This window comes from Numida meleagris, chromosome 14, assembly GCF_002078875.1.
Source record: "Numida meleagris isolate 19003 breed g44 Domestic line chromosome 14, NumMel1.0, whole genome shotgun sequence".
NCBI classification, from domain to species: Eukaryota; Metazoa; Chordata; class Aves; order Galliformes; family Numididae; genus Numida; species Numida meleagris.
The window spans coordinates 8,625,405-8,643,584 of NC_034422.1; the positions used below are offsets into that span (position 1 = coordinate 8,625,405).

Below are 18,180 nucleotides of genomic sequence, written 5' to 3' on the forward strand. Positions count from 1 at the left end.
TGCATTTTGTTCAGGAAGAGTGGAGAGATGTATGGATTTTTAGGGCTGTTTAATGGTGTCATTTTACCTTTTTATTACATATAAATAAGTTTATGCTCTTTGTGATATGCATTGGCAGCTTCTGCCCTCATAATATTCTGCCAACTATTTGTTGCAGCACCACTGACAAAGTAGGGATCTCTTGAAGTGCATCAGCTGCTAATAAAATAAAAACTCAGTAGGCAGGATATTCCCTCGAGTAAGTGCTGTCCCTCTTACCCCATGCCCAGCTGCTTCTTCCTCTTTTTGCCACAAGTCCCCGTCAGAAGTGGTGAATGCCAAATAAATGGTGCCTGTGTCTGGTTCCTGTGTGAGGAGGAGTAACCTTGTATCAAGGGTATAGAATGAGAATCCTTATTTCTTTCAAACCAAGCACTGGGTATGCTTCCAAGACAAAATTAGCAATCCTAATTGAAATGAAGAGGAAGTGGGAAAGGATATGTTGGATTTGGAGGTAGACAGCTGGAAAAGAAATACAGTAGTGAAAGCACTTATGAAACAAAACCTGAAGCAATTACAATCGCTTGTGCAAATTAGGAAGCCTAAAATACTTCAGGATACAAGTCTGCTAATTACAAATCTAGCAGATATGCCTCTACAGCTTCACCTCTGTGCTGGCAGGAAATAGGAAAATAGATCATCAAGAAACCAAGTTGTTATTCTTCTGGACTTCCTAGTGTATTGGCAGCTAAAGCTTTGGTATTGTGGTCACTCTGTTCTGGAAGAGCTGTTTGGCTCCTGTCTTACAGACCAGAAATAATGTAAAGTTTTCTTAGTTCATCATTCATCTGTCTGCAGTGTCTTGTGCTGTACTGTGAGTGCTTCTTACTGCAAGGTACAAGACTGACGTATCTAGGAGACTAGAGGATTTTTTAATTAAAAAAAAATCAAAAACCAGAATCAGCCTAAAATCCCCATGAGAGCATGTTTTCCTTGAGATAACACAAAGTTTAGGTGTGCTAATGAAGGCTAATGACGTTCCTGAAGTATCAGCCTTAATAGGAAAATAGATCGATAATAAGCATACCTCAGTGTATCAGTCTGTAATCTCTCCTGCAATTTCTTTGTGTAGGGAGCTGCAGTGAGCAAGAACAACAAAGCTCTTTATATGATTTAGGCATAATTTTAGTGCAAAACAATGTAATTGTTAGCCTGTGTGCTGGTTTGAAAAGGTGTGTGCTGGACTAGAGCATGCTGCTGCTAACTGATTAGGATGGTCTGACCTAAAGGAAATGTGCTTGTTTTTTACTGTAACAAAATGCACGCGATTAAGATAGTGCATATGGTAATTTTTATCTGTCATATTATGCTCAGGTGAAATTTTGGGAGCGAAAGCAAAGATTTGTTTTTACCAAATCAAAGTACAGAATATGTGCCCTTAGAGTTGGTTCATGTAATGTGGATGTATTATATTGGCAGCTTAAAAAACAAAAATAGAAAAAAATAATGCCATGTTCCTAAGATATATGATGTGTTTTGAGGAAAGGTTATTTCCTTGTAAACGCATTCTATGCGGCGTATTGATTTGCTTTGCACAGCACACAGCTGCAACATTTAATAAATAGCACAGCCACTAAATTGCACGTGCTGATAAAGTGGAAAAAGGGATCGCCTGACTATCTAAAGATCAGTACTCAAACTCTGGAGGAGTGGTGGGAAAAGGATGGAAAAAACAGAAGCATGAATTTCCTCGTGGTGTTTCTTTAGCTTAATAATTACACCGTGCATTCTCCTACATAATGTAAGAACTAGCCTAGCGGTGTGGTTATTTAAAATAGCACGTCATGCCCTCTAGTGGTATGCATAGGAAAAGGAAAATAAGCCAGACAAAGAATGATCCCATTTTTAATTATCATGAAAGAGGCTAAAAAACGTTTTCACTTGAAATACACTGCTTATCATTGGTCTGTTGAGACACGCTGGTTAAAATGTGAAACGCACTGCAAGCAGTACAGGTAGACGTGTGCTAGGTGCCAGGGTTAGCTGGAACATCGGGGTCTACAACAGGACTTGCATCACTAGGATTCTGGAATACAGCTCAAGCTCCTATATTGCAGTATGACAGTCAAGAGTTTATTATCAAAAAGGATTTTCTGAGGAAGAGTGTGTATATGGTTTCCTGTGTTTACCAGGTCTTCTGCTTTATTTGCCAATTGGCAAAGGGTCTGAAATTGAGGTATAAACTGACAGTGCTGAGGAAAAAATATCTGACTCCCCAGCCCAAGAAAAGGTGGCTCAAATTCTCCCAAACCTTTTCCAGAAGCCCATTGTACTCATGTGGAGTCAGCTAGATCCATTTTGAAATCCTTTTTTTTTTTTTTCATAAACCAAATATCCCTAAGTGATAGAACATTTCTCTGAAGTAGCAGGCCAATGATTATTCCTCATGTGATGGCAACTGAGCAGTGCTATATCACTGATCACCACTTTGCTCTCACCCTTCCTCCTGCAACCCCGCTCCTGCTAGAAGATTTAAAAGCTTTTGGTATTTTCTCATGATTTTCTGGTGGCTCCAATTAGTTCCTGCCCCTCCAAGAGGGAAGGATCCCATAATGTACACGTATCACAATGGTTTGGACTTTAAATCAGCTTCTAAACTAACTATGTCAAGCAAAATGGCAGTCAGAAGTGAATCATTTATGCCTCCTAAACAAAGGCTTTTCTATGCCTTATCTTTTGGAGCTGTGGTGATTCTGTTACTTTGCTGTCATTAGTTCAGCTACCACAGGGTCTTGGATGAGTGGCATATTCACTACTGCTTGTTATCTGCTTAATACTTTCTTCAGCTGAGGCGAACCCATTTCTGCTCTCTTCATCCTTTTGTAAGGTATATATTATAAGAGTGAATAAAAAATTGGCCCATCCCCCAAGCTGGTGTATCTTCACTCATATTAATGTAGTAACATGGGATCTAATTGAACTCTCCATCTTTTAGATTCCACATCATGGTTAATAAAGCTGTGACAGTAGTTAAAAAGAAAAAAAAAAAGCTCTGACAAAGATTTATTAATTAATTTATGCTTGAGAACAAATGTGTCTGACAGTTGAATGATGAGATTGCCATATTCTGTACAAAGAGCTTTTTCTAGAAATCTTCTTTCCGCTGCGTTGACAGCACCTGTAGTATAGAAATTCAGGAGTGGGTGTCAGTTCACAGACTCTGACCCAGTTATGAGGATGGCTGCATGCCCAGATGAGATGAAGGTTCTGATTTCTTGCGACTGTTCCTGCTTCTGTATGTTCAATGTGGCTAAAAATGATCAAGCTGTCTGACGCCTGGCACAGGAGGGAGACACTAGTTCTTACCTTCCTATGTTAAGCTTGCTAGAAGGTTTTATTACCAGAAAGAAAAAAAAAAAAAAAAACATCTCCCAAAACTCAAAAAGCTATTTCACACTAAAAGCTGGAAGGAAAGAAGCCAGTCAAGCTGAGCTTTCTGTGCCTTTTTTTTTTTTTTTCTGTCCATGCTGAAAGTTGAGAGAAGTCTTCTTCAAAGGAAAAGAACCTCCCTACTTTATCTGGGGGGAAATGGCAGTTCTGTGGTTACTTTAAAAATTCTGCTTTCTGGCAGGTGAGCAGATACCGACTGGTAGTGGCATTTTGTGCAAAACACTTGCAGATGAGCAGATAATGTCATTTTGTGCAGAACACTTAGTTTTCAAACTTTCAAATACATATTTATGTATATAAGAAAGACATATAAAATCTTTGTGTTTTCTTTTTTTTTTCTTTCAAGACTTAATTTCCTCAACTACTGGCAAAAAATAAATACTAAATTTTTTAATCTTCACTTGAATTGTCAAATTCCTCCCAGTCTGATACGCTCATAACTTCTGATGGAAGGTCAAGGTGATACTTCATGCGGTCTGCATGCCATTCTGAGAACCATTTCTCTGTTTCCATTAAAATAGCCCTGGGCAAGGTGAGGACACAGGCAGCCATCCCAGAAATATCATCCTCCAGCTGGGGTCCATCCTCCCAACAGTCTCTCTCTGCATCGTAAATGTGGACATAGTCCATGCGGATTCCTCTGTTGTGGGATCTGCCTCCCAGGACATAGATCCTGTTGTCTAAGACAGCAATACCTGGCTCTCCATGGCCCGCAGGAAGTGGGCATACATTTGTCCACTGATCAGTGCTTGGCCTGTAGCAGGCAACCTGTAGAAAGTAAAAAATAGATTAGCCAAAACTGAACTTGGATCTTAGTGACAGAGCCTGGCTGTATGGCAAACTACTCACGTAGCCACACAACACCATCAGTCTTTTGATGGGGTATTGATAATGGAGAGCATGTATCCCCAAGCAGTAGAAGTACAATGCTCGGTGGAAAACTGTGCATATTTGCCATGGAACTGAATCACAACACCTGACCCTGTTGTTGTGCTAACAGCTGCATGTCGTTCAAAAAAAACCACTAGATTTAACTTTGCTACCTTCATTGGTCTTATAAGAGCAGTTACTTTTTTTTTTCTTTTTTTCACGTCTCGAGAAGCTGGAATAAGACACAAGAAAATTCTCCAGTCATCACCGCCCATCAGGTACTGTATATTTTACTGCATTATACAATTGCCATCCAACCCATTCATTGCACCTTCCAACATATCCTTAACAAATTCTGTCCTGCAGTTCTACATTGCTAATTCCAAAGTTCTTGACTTAGGAAAAAATGCACACGAGAAGGCAAGGTAAAGGAAACTCAGCTGACGTGCCACTTATGGGCTATATGCATGCGAATGAATGTTATCCATCAAAGATGTTTTAAAATTTACATGAATCTCAAATGCTACAGCTTTAATGCTTAGACAGTGCATTCAAGACAGCAGCAAATAAATCACAGCAAGTTCTGCAATTATGTGGAAGAGAACTGGTGCTGTTGCTTGGCAGACAGTTTTACTTGTGTACTTAGGAGGAGAAAGACATTACATCAGTGTGCAAGCATTTATAAGAAACCGACTCTTCCAAGACATAGGTATGATATGCTCTCACCTGGTGAACATCCCTTCTGTAGCCAGAATCATTGTTGCTTCCTCCAATTACATAGAGCTTTCCCAGCAGTGCAGCCATCCCATGCCAAGCACGTCTCTCTGGACCATCTGCTAACACTTCCCAGCGGTCAGTCTTTGGATCATAACATTGCAGCTCCTTCAAATAATCTTCTCCTCTCCTCCCACAGGTAATATACATCTTCCCATCCAGTGCTGCTCCAGCGTGTGCATACACCTGCATCACCACGTGGGAAAGCAAGAGGTTGAGGTCTGTATTTATGTATTTCTCTCAGCTTCAAAGTATGGAATAGACATTAAAGAAGTGACATTCTTCATGAGTTATGCAGATATTAACATCTGGAAGGATTTTTTATTTACTTATAGACAACTCCTTTCAATATGATTATGTTGAAAGTGTGAATTTCTAAATTAATTACCCTAGAATTTCCAAAACTTCCAGAATTGCAGTGGATTGCCATTCTTTACTATTTCTTAATTAGAAAATCATTCATATAATTACTTTTATCCCTTGTCTAATTTGAAGTCTTTCTGTTGGAGGTTATTACACAAGCAGTGTTTTCAGGAATGCAATATATCCCATGCAGTAGTACTTGATTGGATCTTTATATTCTCAGCACTGACATGAACTTCTTCTGCCACTACATCCCTTTTATAAAATGGCAATAATATTTATCTTTTTAAGGTGTCCTGAGATTCTCAACAGAGAAGTAGTATGGAATGACAAATGTTATTTTGTGCTGGTCACTTGCTCCAAAGCTTTTAAAAAGTGCAGTAGAAACCAGCATCGTTTCTTGAAAGATCACTTAGGATCTTGGGAACTAAGTAGTATACAGAAACTGATGTACCCTCACTCAGAGGGCGGTGAGGCACTGGAACAGGTTGCCCACAGAAGTTGTGGGTGCCTCATCCCTGGGGCCAGGCTGGATGGGGTCCTGGGCAACCTGATCTAGTATCTGATTTAGTGCCTGACTTAGTGGTTGGCAACCCTGTCTGGAACTAGATGATCCTTAAGGTCCCTTTGAACCTAAGCCATTCTGCGATCCAATGATACCTTCCTAGTATTTGATGGTTTCTTCTAATTGGGAATAAAGCACGCTGTTGGGACTGCAGATGAGAAGCTTGTACTATTCATGGTTTACCTGCCCCAGGAGGAATGGGAAGTTCCCTGAGTTGTATGTTCAGTTTGAAATGGTTTTAAGGATTAATACAACAGAGATGCAGGGGAAAACAGGAAGAAAACAAGAAAAATAAGCATTTAACCTTAAAATTGAAGTTACATACTATTATTATTTATTGGTATACACAAGCTACTGCTTCCCATGTGAGTATCAGCAAAATGAAAGCTACGCATGAGAAGAGCATCTAAAAAGATGAAATTAGGAACTGGGGAACTGTATCAGTGCGTGTGGCTAATGCACTCCTTACCTCCTTCTTCAGAGGTGTCACATATTCCCAAGTGTTGCTTTTAGGGTCATACCTCTCCACTTCTCTCAGGTCTTCATGGTAATCTCGGCCTGCGACGGCATATATATAATTGTCCACAACACAAACACTGAGGTCAGCATGCTCTTGCTGCAGGGACTGGATCTGGAACCACTTGTTGTGTCGTGGGTCGTACCTTGTAAAAGAACAGGATCAAAGAAAGTGATTCATACATCCACAGAATCATTGCTGGAATACAAGACAGCACCACACATGTGGGGTTATTGTACTGTCTTTGGCTGAAATTAAACTCAGCTGTAAGTGGAGTGAAATATGGCCTTCTCAGCATTTTATTATTAGCAAAGTTCTTTTAGTCTATTTTTAGAAGATGTATTTTGGCTGATACAATCACGCTCTAAAAGTCTAGGTTTTCTGTTGTCTTACACTTGCCTTCAAATTATGTATCAAAATCTCTGCTTGCATAAAGCCATTCTACAAGGTAAAACATTCTAACAATAGCACAGACTGAATCTGGATCTTCAAGACATCAAGAGGGTGCATAAGCATTTTGTGGCTTTTTTGATTCTTTTTTTCCAAAATATGTGCTGTTTCAAGTAAGCCTCATGATCAATTTTCAGATAGAAGTATCTATCTGCTCTGGAAATTTTAGTTACAGTGACAGCTGATGGTGAAGTGAAGATATGCACGGCATGAAATGAGGACAATTCCGCTAAAACTAGTAAAGATGATTACATTATAAAAACAAAAGGGTTTATATCCATTTTTGCAATGTAATGGGCATCGAGATCTAAAACTGTTCCTTTCTCCAGTACATTTTTTCTGGCACAGAAATGAAGATGACCCTTGAATGCTGCTACTGTGCATACATTTTCTCAACAATCAACTAATATCAACATTTTATTTAAAAATCCTTTCTGATAGCTAAATCCCTTTGTACTGGGATGAGAACTACACACAGAGGACTTTTGGAAAATCTCATTTCAAGAGCATCTAGAAAGTTGAGGATTCTGGAGAATCCTAATTCGTTACCATTTCCCACACCTTTAATACTTCACTCCCTCCGCCAAAGAAGAGAAGGTTGCACGTGTAGTACTCCTGAATAAGCAGCTGTTTCTACCCAGTCACGCTTGGCTTTGTTCCATAAGCATTGCTGGAAGCTTCCTGTTGCTACGATGCTAATTTCCTTATTTCTTGTGATTTCTTTCAGTGAGAGGCTCCTATCTTTTTTGCCAGCAAGCATACAGACTGTGCTAAAGGCTTCCTGACTCAGAGATGGGCAACAGGGTGGAAATGAGAATAGTAGCAGGATTATCCTTATCTTACCTCCAACACCTTGACTCTGCTCGAAAACCACTTACATTGTTGTCTCCGCCAATTAAATATACAAAATTATTGAGAACAGCAATCCCCTGGTTGGACATTCTGGGGGCTAGTGCAGCTGTAAAGTGCCTCCACTCTCCCAACAGGGGGTTCAGATACTTGGCTTGATCACTGAGAACAATGGATGGAGTAGAATGCATCCCTCCAAATCCCACTACACACTGGAACTCTGATCTCAGCTGTGTCTGGGAGCTCTGAAGCATTGGCTGAAGACATTCATTCTTGTGGTACATTAGTGCATCTGCAACTGTATCTTTTAAAGGACATGGACTTAATTTGTCATGAAGCCTTTGCAGGATCTGGGGTTCCATCAGAGGAAAACGAACTGTCTCAAGTAGTTTAAGGGGCTCCATCAGGGAGACCTGATCTGTCTCCAGTTGCTCTGGAGAATAATGATAAAAAAGTGCACCATCATAAACTTCAAATTCATAGTTAACCTCCAAACGGTTGCTACTGAGAAGGGAGTAGACCTTCTGCAAGGGTAGCTGTCGGTACGCTTGTGTCCTTGAGAAAGCTGCAAAGTTCTTCAAAATGTAGGAGTCCAGCTGATCGCTCAAATGTCTCAAGTCATAATGGTCAGCTAGTTTGTATACATCGAGGATGTTCTCTTCATCTACCCAGGACATTAGAAAATCACAACAGAACTTAATGACTTCTGGAATCTGCAAGAGAGAGAGATCTTTTATTTCAGACACCATTTGCTTTACATTCAAGATACAGATGACGGAAGCGTAGGACAGGAAGCTTCCGAAAACTGTAAAAAAGTTGTTGACAAGAAAACCGCTCTTCTCACAGAGTCTGATCACCGGGTTCTCCTTTCTCCAGAGAAAAATAACAACTCAACATGGGTATGTAGATGAATATAACACAGATCTTCTAGCCACACTATACTGCAAGCCTTTGAGTTTTGCTTCATGTGCAGCAGCAATGCATCTTCTGGGGCACACGGGATACTGAACAGCCAGGCTGCCTCATTTGTTAGCACGAGAGATGCAGGCTGCCTGGGAGGCAGTCGTGGAAACAGAAGACATGAAGGACATGGCAACAGCCACTCCTTAAGTTATTCTCTCAGAGCACTACAGACGCAGTGCATCACAGATTGTAACTATAACAAAAATACCTGCATCACTCAAGAGCATGGAAAGCCACCTGAAAAGAAAATTAGTATTTAGTGTTGTCTTCTGAGTATAATCTGAAGTTGTATCTGGCAAGAGGACAACTGGCAAAGTAACAGCTGACCAAGAGTCCCTCCACTAAGAAACTGGTGCTAAGTGTGGAGCCAACCAAAGCACCTGGAAAATTTAAGGTTAGTACCAAAGCCTTAGCTGCAGGGAAAATTGGAAAAAAAAAATGCCTTGAAGGCAAAAGGCACTGTGTGCAGAAACCACAGTGGAAATGAGGAGGTCAGGTAAGGTTATGCACCTGTGCACTCAGTCTCGGGTAGGTCTTGGCAGGTTTAAGCAGCACAATAGTTTCTGAGCAGCAAGCCCTGTCCTTTACCATAGGTCAGCAGTATTCTATTCTAAGGAAGCTTTCATATGCTGATCAGTGAGAGTGAGTGCTACATAAAATAGTCTTTGAGACAAAATGGTTTATAAGTGATGAGACCACTAGCACAAATCAGACATGCAAGCACTCATTCATTGTTCCAGCCCTTCCAGTGGCTACTGTATCCCAAAGAAATTCTTCTCATTGGAATCATGCTCTGTTTCACTCCCTAGCCCTCCAGCCATGTTTTCTGTTTCTTTCATTCTTGCTTTTGTTTCTTGCTTTTTTTCCATCATACCTCCCAGCACCTCACCTGAAGCTGACAGGCTGCGGCTAAGGTTTCCTGCACACTGTTCACACTGAGTTCCAGCTCAGAAGTATAAATGAAATTCAAGATTTTACACATTGCGTTGTAGGAGATGCCGTGAATATGAACTTCTTCTTGTTCCATCTCTCTCAGTCCTCCTGCAAACATTCCTCTGTAAAAAAAAAAGATTTGCATTGAAACTATTCAACTTGCTTATCTTATCCTGTCCTGAGAACATAACAAAATATTCAGAAAGATAAATCCTAGTCAGACACTTCTTTGGGATTACCTCTTTTCTAAGTCAATGATACAAAAAGTACACTTTCAGGACCTAAGATACTAATACCTCTCATTCTGCAGGAAAACAGTGGGGACCCCTGAAATGTGTAATTCACAGTGGAAGGATTTAAATACAGACCCAGTGCGTATGGATAGTCAGTGGGTAAGGGCAGATACTCTAGGGATGGGGGAAGAGAAAAACAGAACTTGTATTTTTTTTTAAGTCAGAGCAGTTGTTCTTCCAGATTTGTCTGAATTGCCTTCAGATTTATTTGTTTACAAAAATAAAGTGAGTTAGCTTCTCCCCTTTACATACCTCCAAGTACCTCCAAGGCTGTGAATTTAGTGGAGGTAAGCTCACTGTGCACTAACAGGAGCTTCATTTCTACAGCTACATAACAGAGAGATGAATAAAGCCATTTGTAGCGTTTTGAAATCCATTCAGGTCCACCTCCTGGGTCTAATCTGACATCTGGAAGCAGCATGCTAGGTGTGCTAACAGAAGATTTGGAGATTGCAGTGTTGCGTTATACTCACACAAATGCTTGTTACTGCTGTACTGAAAGTGTACCTGAAATAGTCACAAGATGCAGCTAGCAGTATCCGATGAGCCTCAATAGGTTTCTCTTCCACTACCAGAACTACATCAAAGAGGATGCTGCTGTCTCGGAGAGATACCAAGCCACTGAGCAAAGCCTGAGAGTGCTCTGCACTGCGGTATGTGTTGCTGGTGCGCTGCTGAAGGGAGGACTCGAGTTGAGCTTTGTGTGGCTGAGTCAGCTCCTGATCCTCCGCCATCCCAGGCAGAAATGCTCAGCCAAAAGCTGCAGCAGAATGAAATCTGTGAGACAACAGAATCAGCAAAGGTTTGTGTCTTTTGCTTACAAATGGTCCTCTGACTCATCTATCACAATAAATAAATCAAACCAACTCTACAGTCAGTGGAGAACCATCAAAAACAACTCTACCCCAGAGAAATTACTCCGAATGACACTGAAAATAGGCAGCTATATACATCGGTGTATCAAACTGGCAGAACATGGCATTACAAACAATTTTTTGACTCCTGGTTTTCCAGTCCAAAAGTATGTTGCATGTGGGGATATATACATATTTTTTTTCTTAGTGAGAGTTTCACTTCCCAACCTACTGCCAGAACCCCTTGTTTCCTTTGCATTTCTATGGCATTTATAACAAATAGCAAATCTCTCATAATCTTTGCCAAATTCCACATTGCCTAATATCCTCAGATAACTTTGATGTAATATACGCTGCACCTTCGGTCTTTCTCTTGATATTTTACTGTGGACTCTGAAAGCTTTAATCTCTCCTTTTTATTTGCTTTCCTTAGCTGGGCACATTTCCATTCTATACAATACCACCTGAAACAGGCTTTGCAGTGAGTTTCTCTGTTGTGCTGACTTCAAGCTAGCATGTACAACTCCTTTTGACTTCACTGTGGGTCTCTGCAGAGAGGGGATATTTCCTTTGGTGTAGGCACTGTAGAGGGCTATCCCATCCCTCCTTGTCCTGCTACCACTGACACCATAAGAAGGTCCTTATAGCATATGGGGAAATGCCTGTAGACAGCTAGCTGGAAGTCATTGTTTCATGCCTGTGGTTAAGCTCTTGAAATCTCATGATTCCTCTCAGCATCCTGTAATTTACCCTTTCCACTGCCTTTGAAGAATGTGAGAAGTTGTAGCAGTTAGATCTGATAGATTCTGCCTAGGTGTCAGAGCAGACACGCTCAAAAAACCACATTAGCAAAAGGAAATACCTTAGCTGACATGGCTGCTTAAGGCACAGTTATAATAGCCTCTCCTCCAGTGGCTCTGGGAAATAGCTTCATGGCGGGAGGGACAGTCACAAGGGGTTATCAGCAGTCAGAAAAGCAAAAGCAGAACAAATCCAACAAATCCAAACAAACAATGAAGAGATGAAACCATTGTTTAATTCCACCAGCCATAGACAGTGAATGCTGCATTAGAAATCTTTCAAAGTACTGCGAGGTATTCTGGGCACGGTCAATGAGGAAGAAGCTGTCTGGATGGCACTATGAAATATGAAAACAGTTATTGCACTGCCTGAAGGAAGTTACCCTATGCTGTCCAAAACAAAAGGAAGCTAAGTGGCATTGCTTACTGGGTGGGATGGAAAAAAATTGCAAATGTATATTAATGGTTGTCTGCTCTTTGCCAGCAAAAGCAGAACAACAAGCTCAGAAAAGAAGCTCTGATGAGACAACCCTCTAGGAAGCACATTCAGGTCGATTATACAGAGAAGCTATCCATCATCAGCTGAAGAGATGAATAATGGATTCTTTTTCATGACAGGCAGACATTTTTCCTAGAAATAAGATGACTGCCTTTGAAGCAGACAAAACATTACTGTATCATTTGATTTGCTCCTGGGAAATACAAGTGATAGATTGAGGCAAGGCAGATAATATTATAAGAAAGGCAAGTGAAGGAGTGAGCATTACTAGGTGTTGATCAGAAATTCACTGAGAGTAAATGCAGCAAAGACAAACTAGGCTGAGATAGTCTCCAAATGAGGAACAAATTCAAACAAACCACATTTACACAGTTGATGTGTTTTAATGTGGTTAATGCTCCAAAAAAATGTACCTTTTCAACAAATTAGGGAGCTGTATCAAAGCAAGCCTCTAAAGAGTGAAATAATTGCAACAAAAAGCAGAAGTACGTGTAATAAATGAGCTGTTTTCTGACTTCTAAGACTTCTGTTGGGTAGAGAAAACAGCGTGACCTTTGATGCAGCCTTGAAGTTTGTCAGTGTAGGTGGAAGTGAGGCTAGAGGAGAAAAAAAAAGTGAGATGTATTACAACTACATCGGACATTGCATCTGCACAACAAATGTTAGCAAAGACATGTACTGTAAGAGAAGTAGCTTCATTATATATATATATATATTTCAGATTTTCATGAATTGTTGCCTACTTGCCATTGAACGGTGAGTGGGAGATGACCAGAAGGAATCACTTAGCTGATATACTGAGTGCTCTCAGCTTTCTAATAGCTGTACAAGAGGCAGCTGGGGTTGGGTGGGTACAGTTGTGGAAAGTGGTTGCTTGAGTGAGGGTGGGGGAAAACTGGCTTGGTATTCTGGTTTTCTGAATTAAGTGCAGTGTTCTTGGTTAGCTGATAATTTTACGCATGTCTCTACTGCGTTAAATATAGACTACAAAGTTGCTATGGAGGGCTATCAGTGTTAGAACAACAATTGTCTTGCTTTGCAGACTGTGTGGTGGTCTAACTGCAGTTTTTCTCAGGTGTGTTTTGTGCCTTTGTTACTGCCTAAAATCTGACAGCCCAAACAGTGGAAGTGTGCTATTTCATATGCAGTGTACCAGCTGGGTGCAGGGAATCACTGCTAATGTATCTAGGAATTCTTATGCCTTGTAAGTGTCTGTTAGTCTTAAAAATGACAAGGGAGGTTATTGTAAGTGTACATTATCTAACCCCATCTCAAATCTGCGTTTTGCTCAGTCTTCTCTTTAAAGGAAGGAAAAAAAAAGTGCTAAATGTAGAACAAGTACAGCTGTAAATGAAGGTTTCTTGCATGCTGCAGAAAACCTTCTATTTACTATTCTTCCTTCCTGACCATACATGAACTTTGTTGGCTTGTAAGGCTGGGAACACCATTTTCATAGGCTGCCATATCTGGCCCTGTAGGTGAAGGAGCTGTAGGCAGGCCCTTGCTTGCCGTTACAATCCCTTGAACCATACAGCTGAGTTTCTTCTGCTGTGGGCCTCTCTAGCATCAGCTTCTTGATAGTAGAACGTTCTTGTGGCACTTCTGTTCTCTTATTGAGAACCTTGGACCATGACTGAGTACAGTTCCTAGAAATCTAGTACTTTTTCTTTTTTTTCCCCTCTTGTGTGAGTTTATTGGTGTTGGGAAGCTGTTAATTGTGAGATTCAGGGGCTGAGTATTGCAGGACTGACCTTAAGGTGGAAGAGATGAATTCTTTAACAGCAGCAAAGATAAAGAGCACCCTCTCACATGCTGTGGGATGCTGTCTCCAGAAACAAGAGAAGGCAAGTCCTTGTTCTAACTCCTGTCCTAAGCACTTTAAAACTGTAGACAAAATCAACCCAGGGATTTTCTTAGCTGGCTGCAAAATGTTACATTGGTTTGCATTCCTTCTTCAAAGGGCATGAGTTAGTGGACTAATACTGGGGTATTACAACTGAATATCTAGTATATAAAGAGAAAAGAGGTATATGAGGTCAGTAATTGCATGTGCACTTCTATAGGCAGTGCTAATGTAGGAAGGCGTGTACTGTTTGGTCACTTCACATTAAGGAGATAAAAGAACAAAACAACCACCCCCAAAAAATCTAAACTCAAAACCTTCAGAGCTATCTAGCGCGACAAGACTGCTCTTATTCAACAGACTGAAATTTTCTATATTTTGTGCCTGGATTCCATTTAGAAACCAGGAGAAAGCAACCATGCCTTGCAACCATAGAGACAGAGGAAGCATCCGAAGGAAATTAGCATTTCCTATACTATGTTCAAAGTTCATTGTATTATCAGTGGTCTCTTGAAACAAGCTATGGGTGCCCTGGAAGCTAAGTATTTCAGAGGCTTGCTAATAGCTCTGTGATTGTCTTGTATTCAATTTTCATTACCACAGCATGCTTCTGCAGAATACTTGTATGGAAAAAAATAGAAGTCTTAGTAAGTTTCTGATTATTCTACTAAAGTAACTGTTTATCAGTGTATGAAAGGAACTGTGGCTTGGCATTTTAACAAAACCCCCTTCCTGATCAATGACAATGCTTGCCTTTACACTGACAGTATGTAGCCTGTGACTGAGGAGGTTGGCAGTGGGACAGGAAGAGTTGAGGGAATATGTTGTAGCTTGATCACTCAAATGGCAAAATGGTGAGAGACTGGTATGCTGGCTTGCTCTTGTGCTCACTGAAAAACTTCATCTAAGAACACAGGGTACAGGAATGGGGTAGGGAAAATTAAAGGTATGCTAAAATAGATGTGGTATGGGAGAATGCAGCGTCTGTCCCACCAGAATTTTTGAATCCAGAGCAACTGTAACACCAAGGTGTTTGTGTACTGCTCCAGTGAAGACCATTCTGGGGTGTGGCAATTTATCTGGTTTGCAGTATATGCTGCCTGAGACTGAGAACAAAGTCCTGCTTCCCTACAGAATAATCTGTGTTGTACCTGGATGCACCCTTCCAGCAGCTGGGTCTCTGCATGATCTGGGTACATCCTGATGTCAGTATAGGTATTTCAGCCTTTCCACTTTGGTGAGATATGCTATGCACTGATCGCGTGCTTTACACAGACTGTTGGTAATTTAGTGTGTTGAAATCTATTACTGGTATTGCATGGTACAGCAGAGCCCTGGATTCTGTGACTAGCATCCAAGTCAGACAGCGATGCTTACTAGCGTGTGCTGTGGGTGGTGGGTTGTTCTGAGACCTTGGTTACAGGAGGGGGAGTATCCAAGTTAGTTTCTATGGAAACTCAGACATGTTTGTATCGAAGAGCTTCTGGCTGTCAGTTACATCTCTGTATGAGGAGGTATCTTACGCAGATCATGCTATTTTCTTCTGCATCAGCTGTGCCCAAAATAAACTAGAACTTGCTGGTGTCGGGTATCCTAACCCTGTTTAGCTTACTGCCATATGGACAGGTGGTTCAAGCCTGGTGGGGGGCCAATGCTTTCTTAGAATTGTGGAATAATTCAGGCTGGAGAGAACCTTGTGAGGTCTCTGGTTCAATCTCCAGCTCGAAGCAGGGCAAACTTAAAAATCAGGTCAGGATGCTGATAGCTTGTCTAGTTAAATGCAGAATATCCATCCTTTGTGATATTTGGAAAACTGAGTGCTTGACCATCAAACTCGTTTTCTTTTTTTATCCTGAGTTCCATTCCTGCAGTTTACAGCACTTGTCCTCTCATCCTCACCCTGTGCATTCAAAGAAATGTAATATCCATGCCCTAGGGCTTCCCCACACCTCCATCTCTCCCAAAGGAGTAGGAAGAATCAGGATCTACGCCAGGCTTCAGCTGACAGCCTGATATGAGACAGCAAGATACAAGGCTATTACAAAGTGCTAGGTATGCTGACTCTCAGGGGTTGCAAATGTGAATAGGCAGAACCTGGCGAGGTACCAGAATTCAACAGGGCAGAGGGCATGCAAACAAATAAATCAACTAGTCAGGGAGCGTGCAGAGTTGGGAGGCAGCTGGGTGCCTGCCAAAATAGCTGAGAAAACAGATGTAATGCCACAAACAATGTAAACTGAAAAGCAAAACTATTGTTCAGCATAACTGGAGTGCAAACACTGGAATAATTTACTGATGACACCATAATTTGTAATAGGCACTTGTAAGTTTGTTTGCTATGTAAGACATGTGAGTATACCGTTTTGTGTAGACAGTTAAGTCAGCTTCATGGTTTTTGAAGAAAATTGAAACAGAGGAGGGCTGAAAGAAAAACAAGCTTTGTGCAGCAGTGCTTCTTTCAGAATTACCCCTCTGTGCAGTCACAACTGTGCAAAAAAAATATATATTCCTGAAGTATCTTTTCACTTAAGGAACATTCTACAAGTAGGGGAAATAATCCAAACAATTCCTTTAGTCTAAGGTCCTCACAAAAAGGAACAATGGCACCTGGTACCAACTGACATCTCAGTTTTAGTTTTGAGCACTCAGTGATTGGAGTTATGTTTTTGCTACGTCTATGTACGCCATCTTCTTTAAGTCACCAATGGAAATATGCAAGCACATCCCTCTGAGCTGAATTTCTGAGTCATCTTCAGTTTCTAGCATTAGTAGTATGCTTGAAGTGTGGGAGGAAACCTAAGGTGTGGCTTGGGAAACAGCTTCTGCAAACGATGCTGTCTCACAAATGTTGATATTCATGCCTTTCAGAATCAAACATTTGTTTGTTTTCTTTTCCCATGCCTTTTACAACGTGTTTCTAAGACACACTGAAAATAAAACATCTCATTTAACAAAGATATGGCAAAACTTCCATGAAATCTAAACATATTTAGGCATACAAAAATTGAAGACGACATTTTTTTCCCCCAAGAACAGCAGCATAACCTAAAGAGCATGAGCTGTCTAACTTGAATGTTTTGCCCTATCCATGATCTGATAACCTCTTTCTTGTAACCTGACCAAATTCATGGAACTGTTAAGTTGGGTATTTCTGGGAGGTGGCCTGTGGCCCAAATACTACCAAAGAGAAGTTGTGGTAAGGAAAATGAATTCAATACAGTGCTAAAATACTTTCTCCAGAGGCTTCATCATTTCTTTAATTTATCTCTTTCTACTTTCTTATTGTTCCTCATCTTGAGACAAGATTCGCTTCATATATCTACCCCAGTCTTTCAGTAGTGACGTTCTGGTTTGGACAGAGCTGCTGTTGTGTTTGGAGGAAGGAAGGAACATTAACCAGCCATGTTTAGACAGCATGTACCCGTCCATCCTCAAAACAAGTGGCCTACATTAAGGCTTCAGCTTTCCGAGGATGGAGTATAGTCCTCAGTGTTTAGCTCTACCTCTACAAAGATCTGTAAACCTTCCATCGAATCAGGCATGGTTACTATGCCAAAATCAATTAGGCAATGGTACGTGTTCTGGGGCTCCTGAGAGGCTTGGCAAGTTGGCAAGGCTGCTTTGTTGAACTACTTCAGTCACATCATGCATTTTTAATTGCCTAAAGTACACGGGAAAGAAAATGTTAGAGAAGTAATTAGTTCTGTGCCAAATACAATTAAGGGACTGGATGGAGAGCAGAGGGCACTTCCAACACATTCCAGCTCTGCTTTCCGTATTAAACAGGAATTCATTTGCACCGTTCACCATGTTTGTTTTTTTCCTGCAAGGACCCGTGTTGTTCTGTTGTTATTTTTCTCCCTGCCACTTATATATTTGCACACCAGGAAAACAGAACACGCAGTTTCCTCTGCAGGGGAGGCTACCTGGAGCTGCACACCGCTCACAGAAGCGCCTTGATTCTGCCCCAGCCGTGTGACAGCGTCATGAAGGTGAAGGACAGTTCAAGCACAGTTCTGCTTTTGCTTTCCCTGCCGACACCGCCTTCGGGCCCGCGCCCCGCACCGCCCCGGCTCGCTCACCCCACGTACCCCGCGGGGCCGGGACGAGGTGGCCCTACAGCCCGAACCCGGCCGCCCCCTCCCCCGGGGTCAGCCCAGCGCCGCCCGTCCCGCCCC

The 18,180-nt window shown here is 41.3% G+C and overlaps 2 protein-coding genes across 3 annotated transcripts in view; one reads left to right on the plus strand and one right to left on the minus strand.

Annotated features, from left to right (window-relative positions):
- Positions 3,464-10,777, minus strand: KLHL22 (kelch like family member 22). The gene is made up of 6 exons (XM_021412505.1): positions 10,514-10,777; positions 9,670-9,835; positions 7,812-8,530; positions 6,471-6,663; positions 5,026-5,259; positions 3,464-4,197 (listed from the first exon to the last, which is right to left on the minus strand). The coding sequence occupies exons 1-6, from the start codon at positions 10,738-10,740 to the stop codon at positions 3,820-3,822; spliced, it is 1,917 nt and encodes a 638-aa protein (XP_021268180.1). The 5' UTR covers positions 10,741-10,777; the 3' UTR covers positions 3,464-3,819.
- Positions 5,274-18,180, plus strand: part of MED15 (mediator complex subunit 15) — a 43,325-nt gene continuing 30,418 nt past the window's right edge. Inside the window, exon 1 of one of the 2 annotated variants that reach the window (XR_002443370.1) lies at positions 5,274-5,292. Coding sequence is in view for 1 of the 2 variants with exons in the window: in XM_021412501.1 (XP_021268176.1) it covers positions 10,777-10,808 (32 nt within the window). In the remaining variant the exon portion in view is untranslated. Of the gene's footprint in view, positions 5,293-10,677; positions 10,809-18,180 lie in introns of those variants that run through there. The other variant, XM_021412501.1, reaches the window with a different exon arrangement.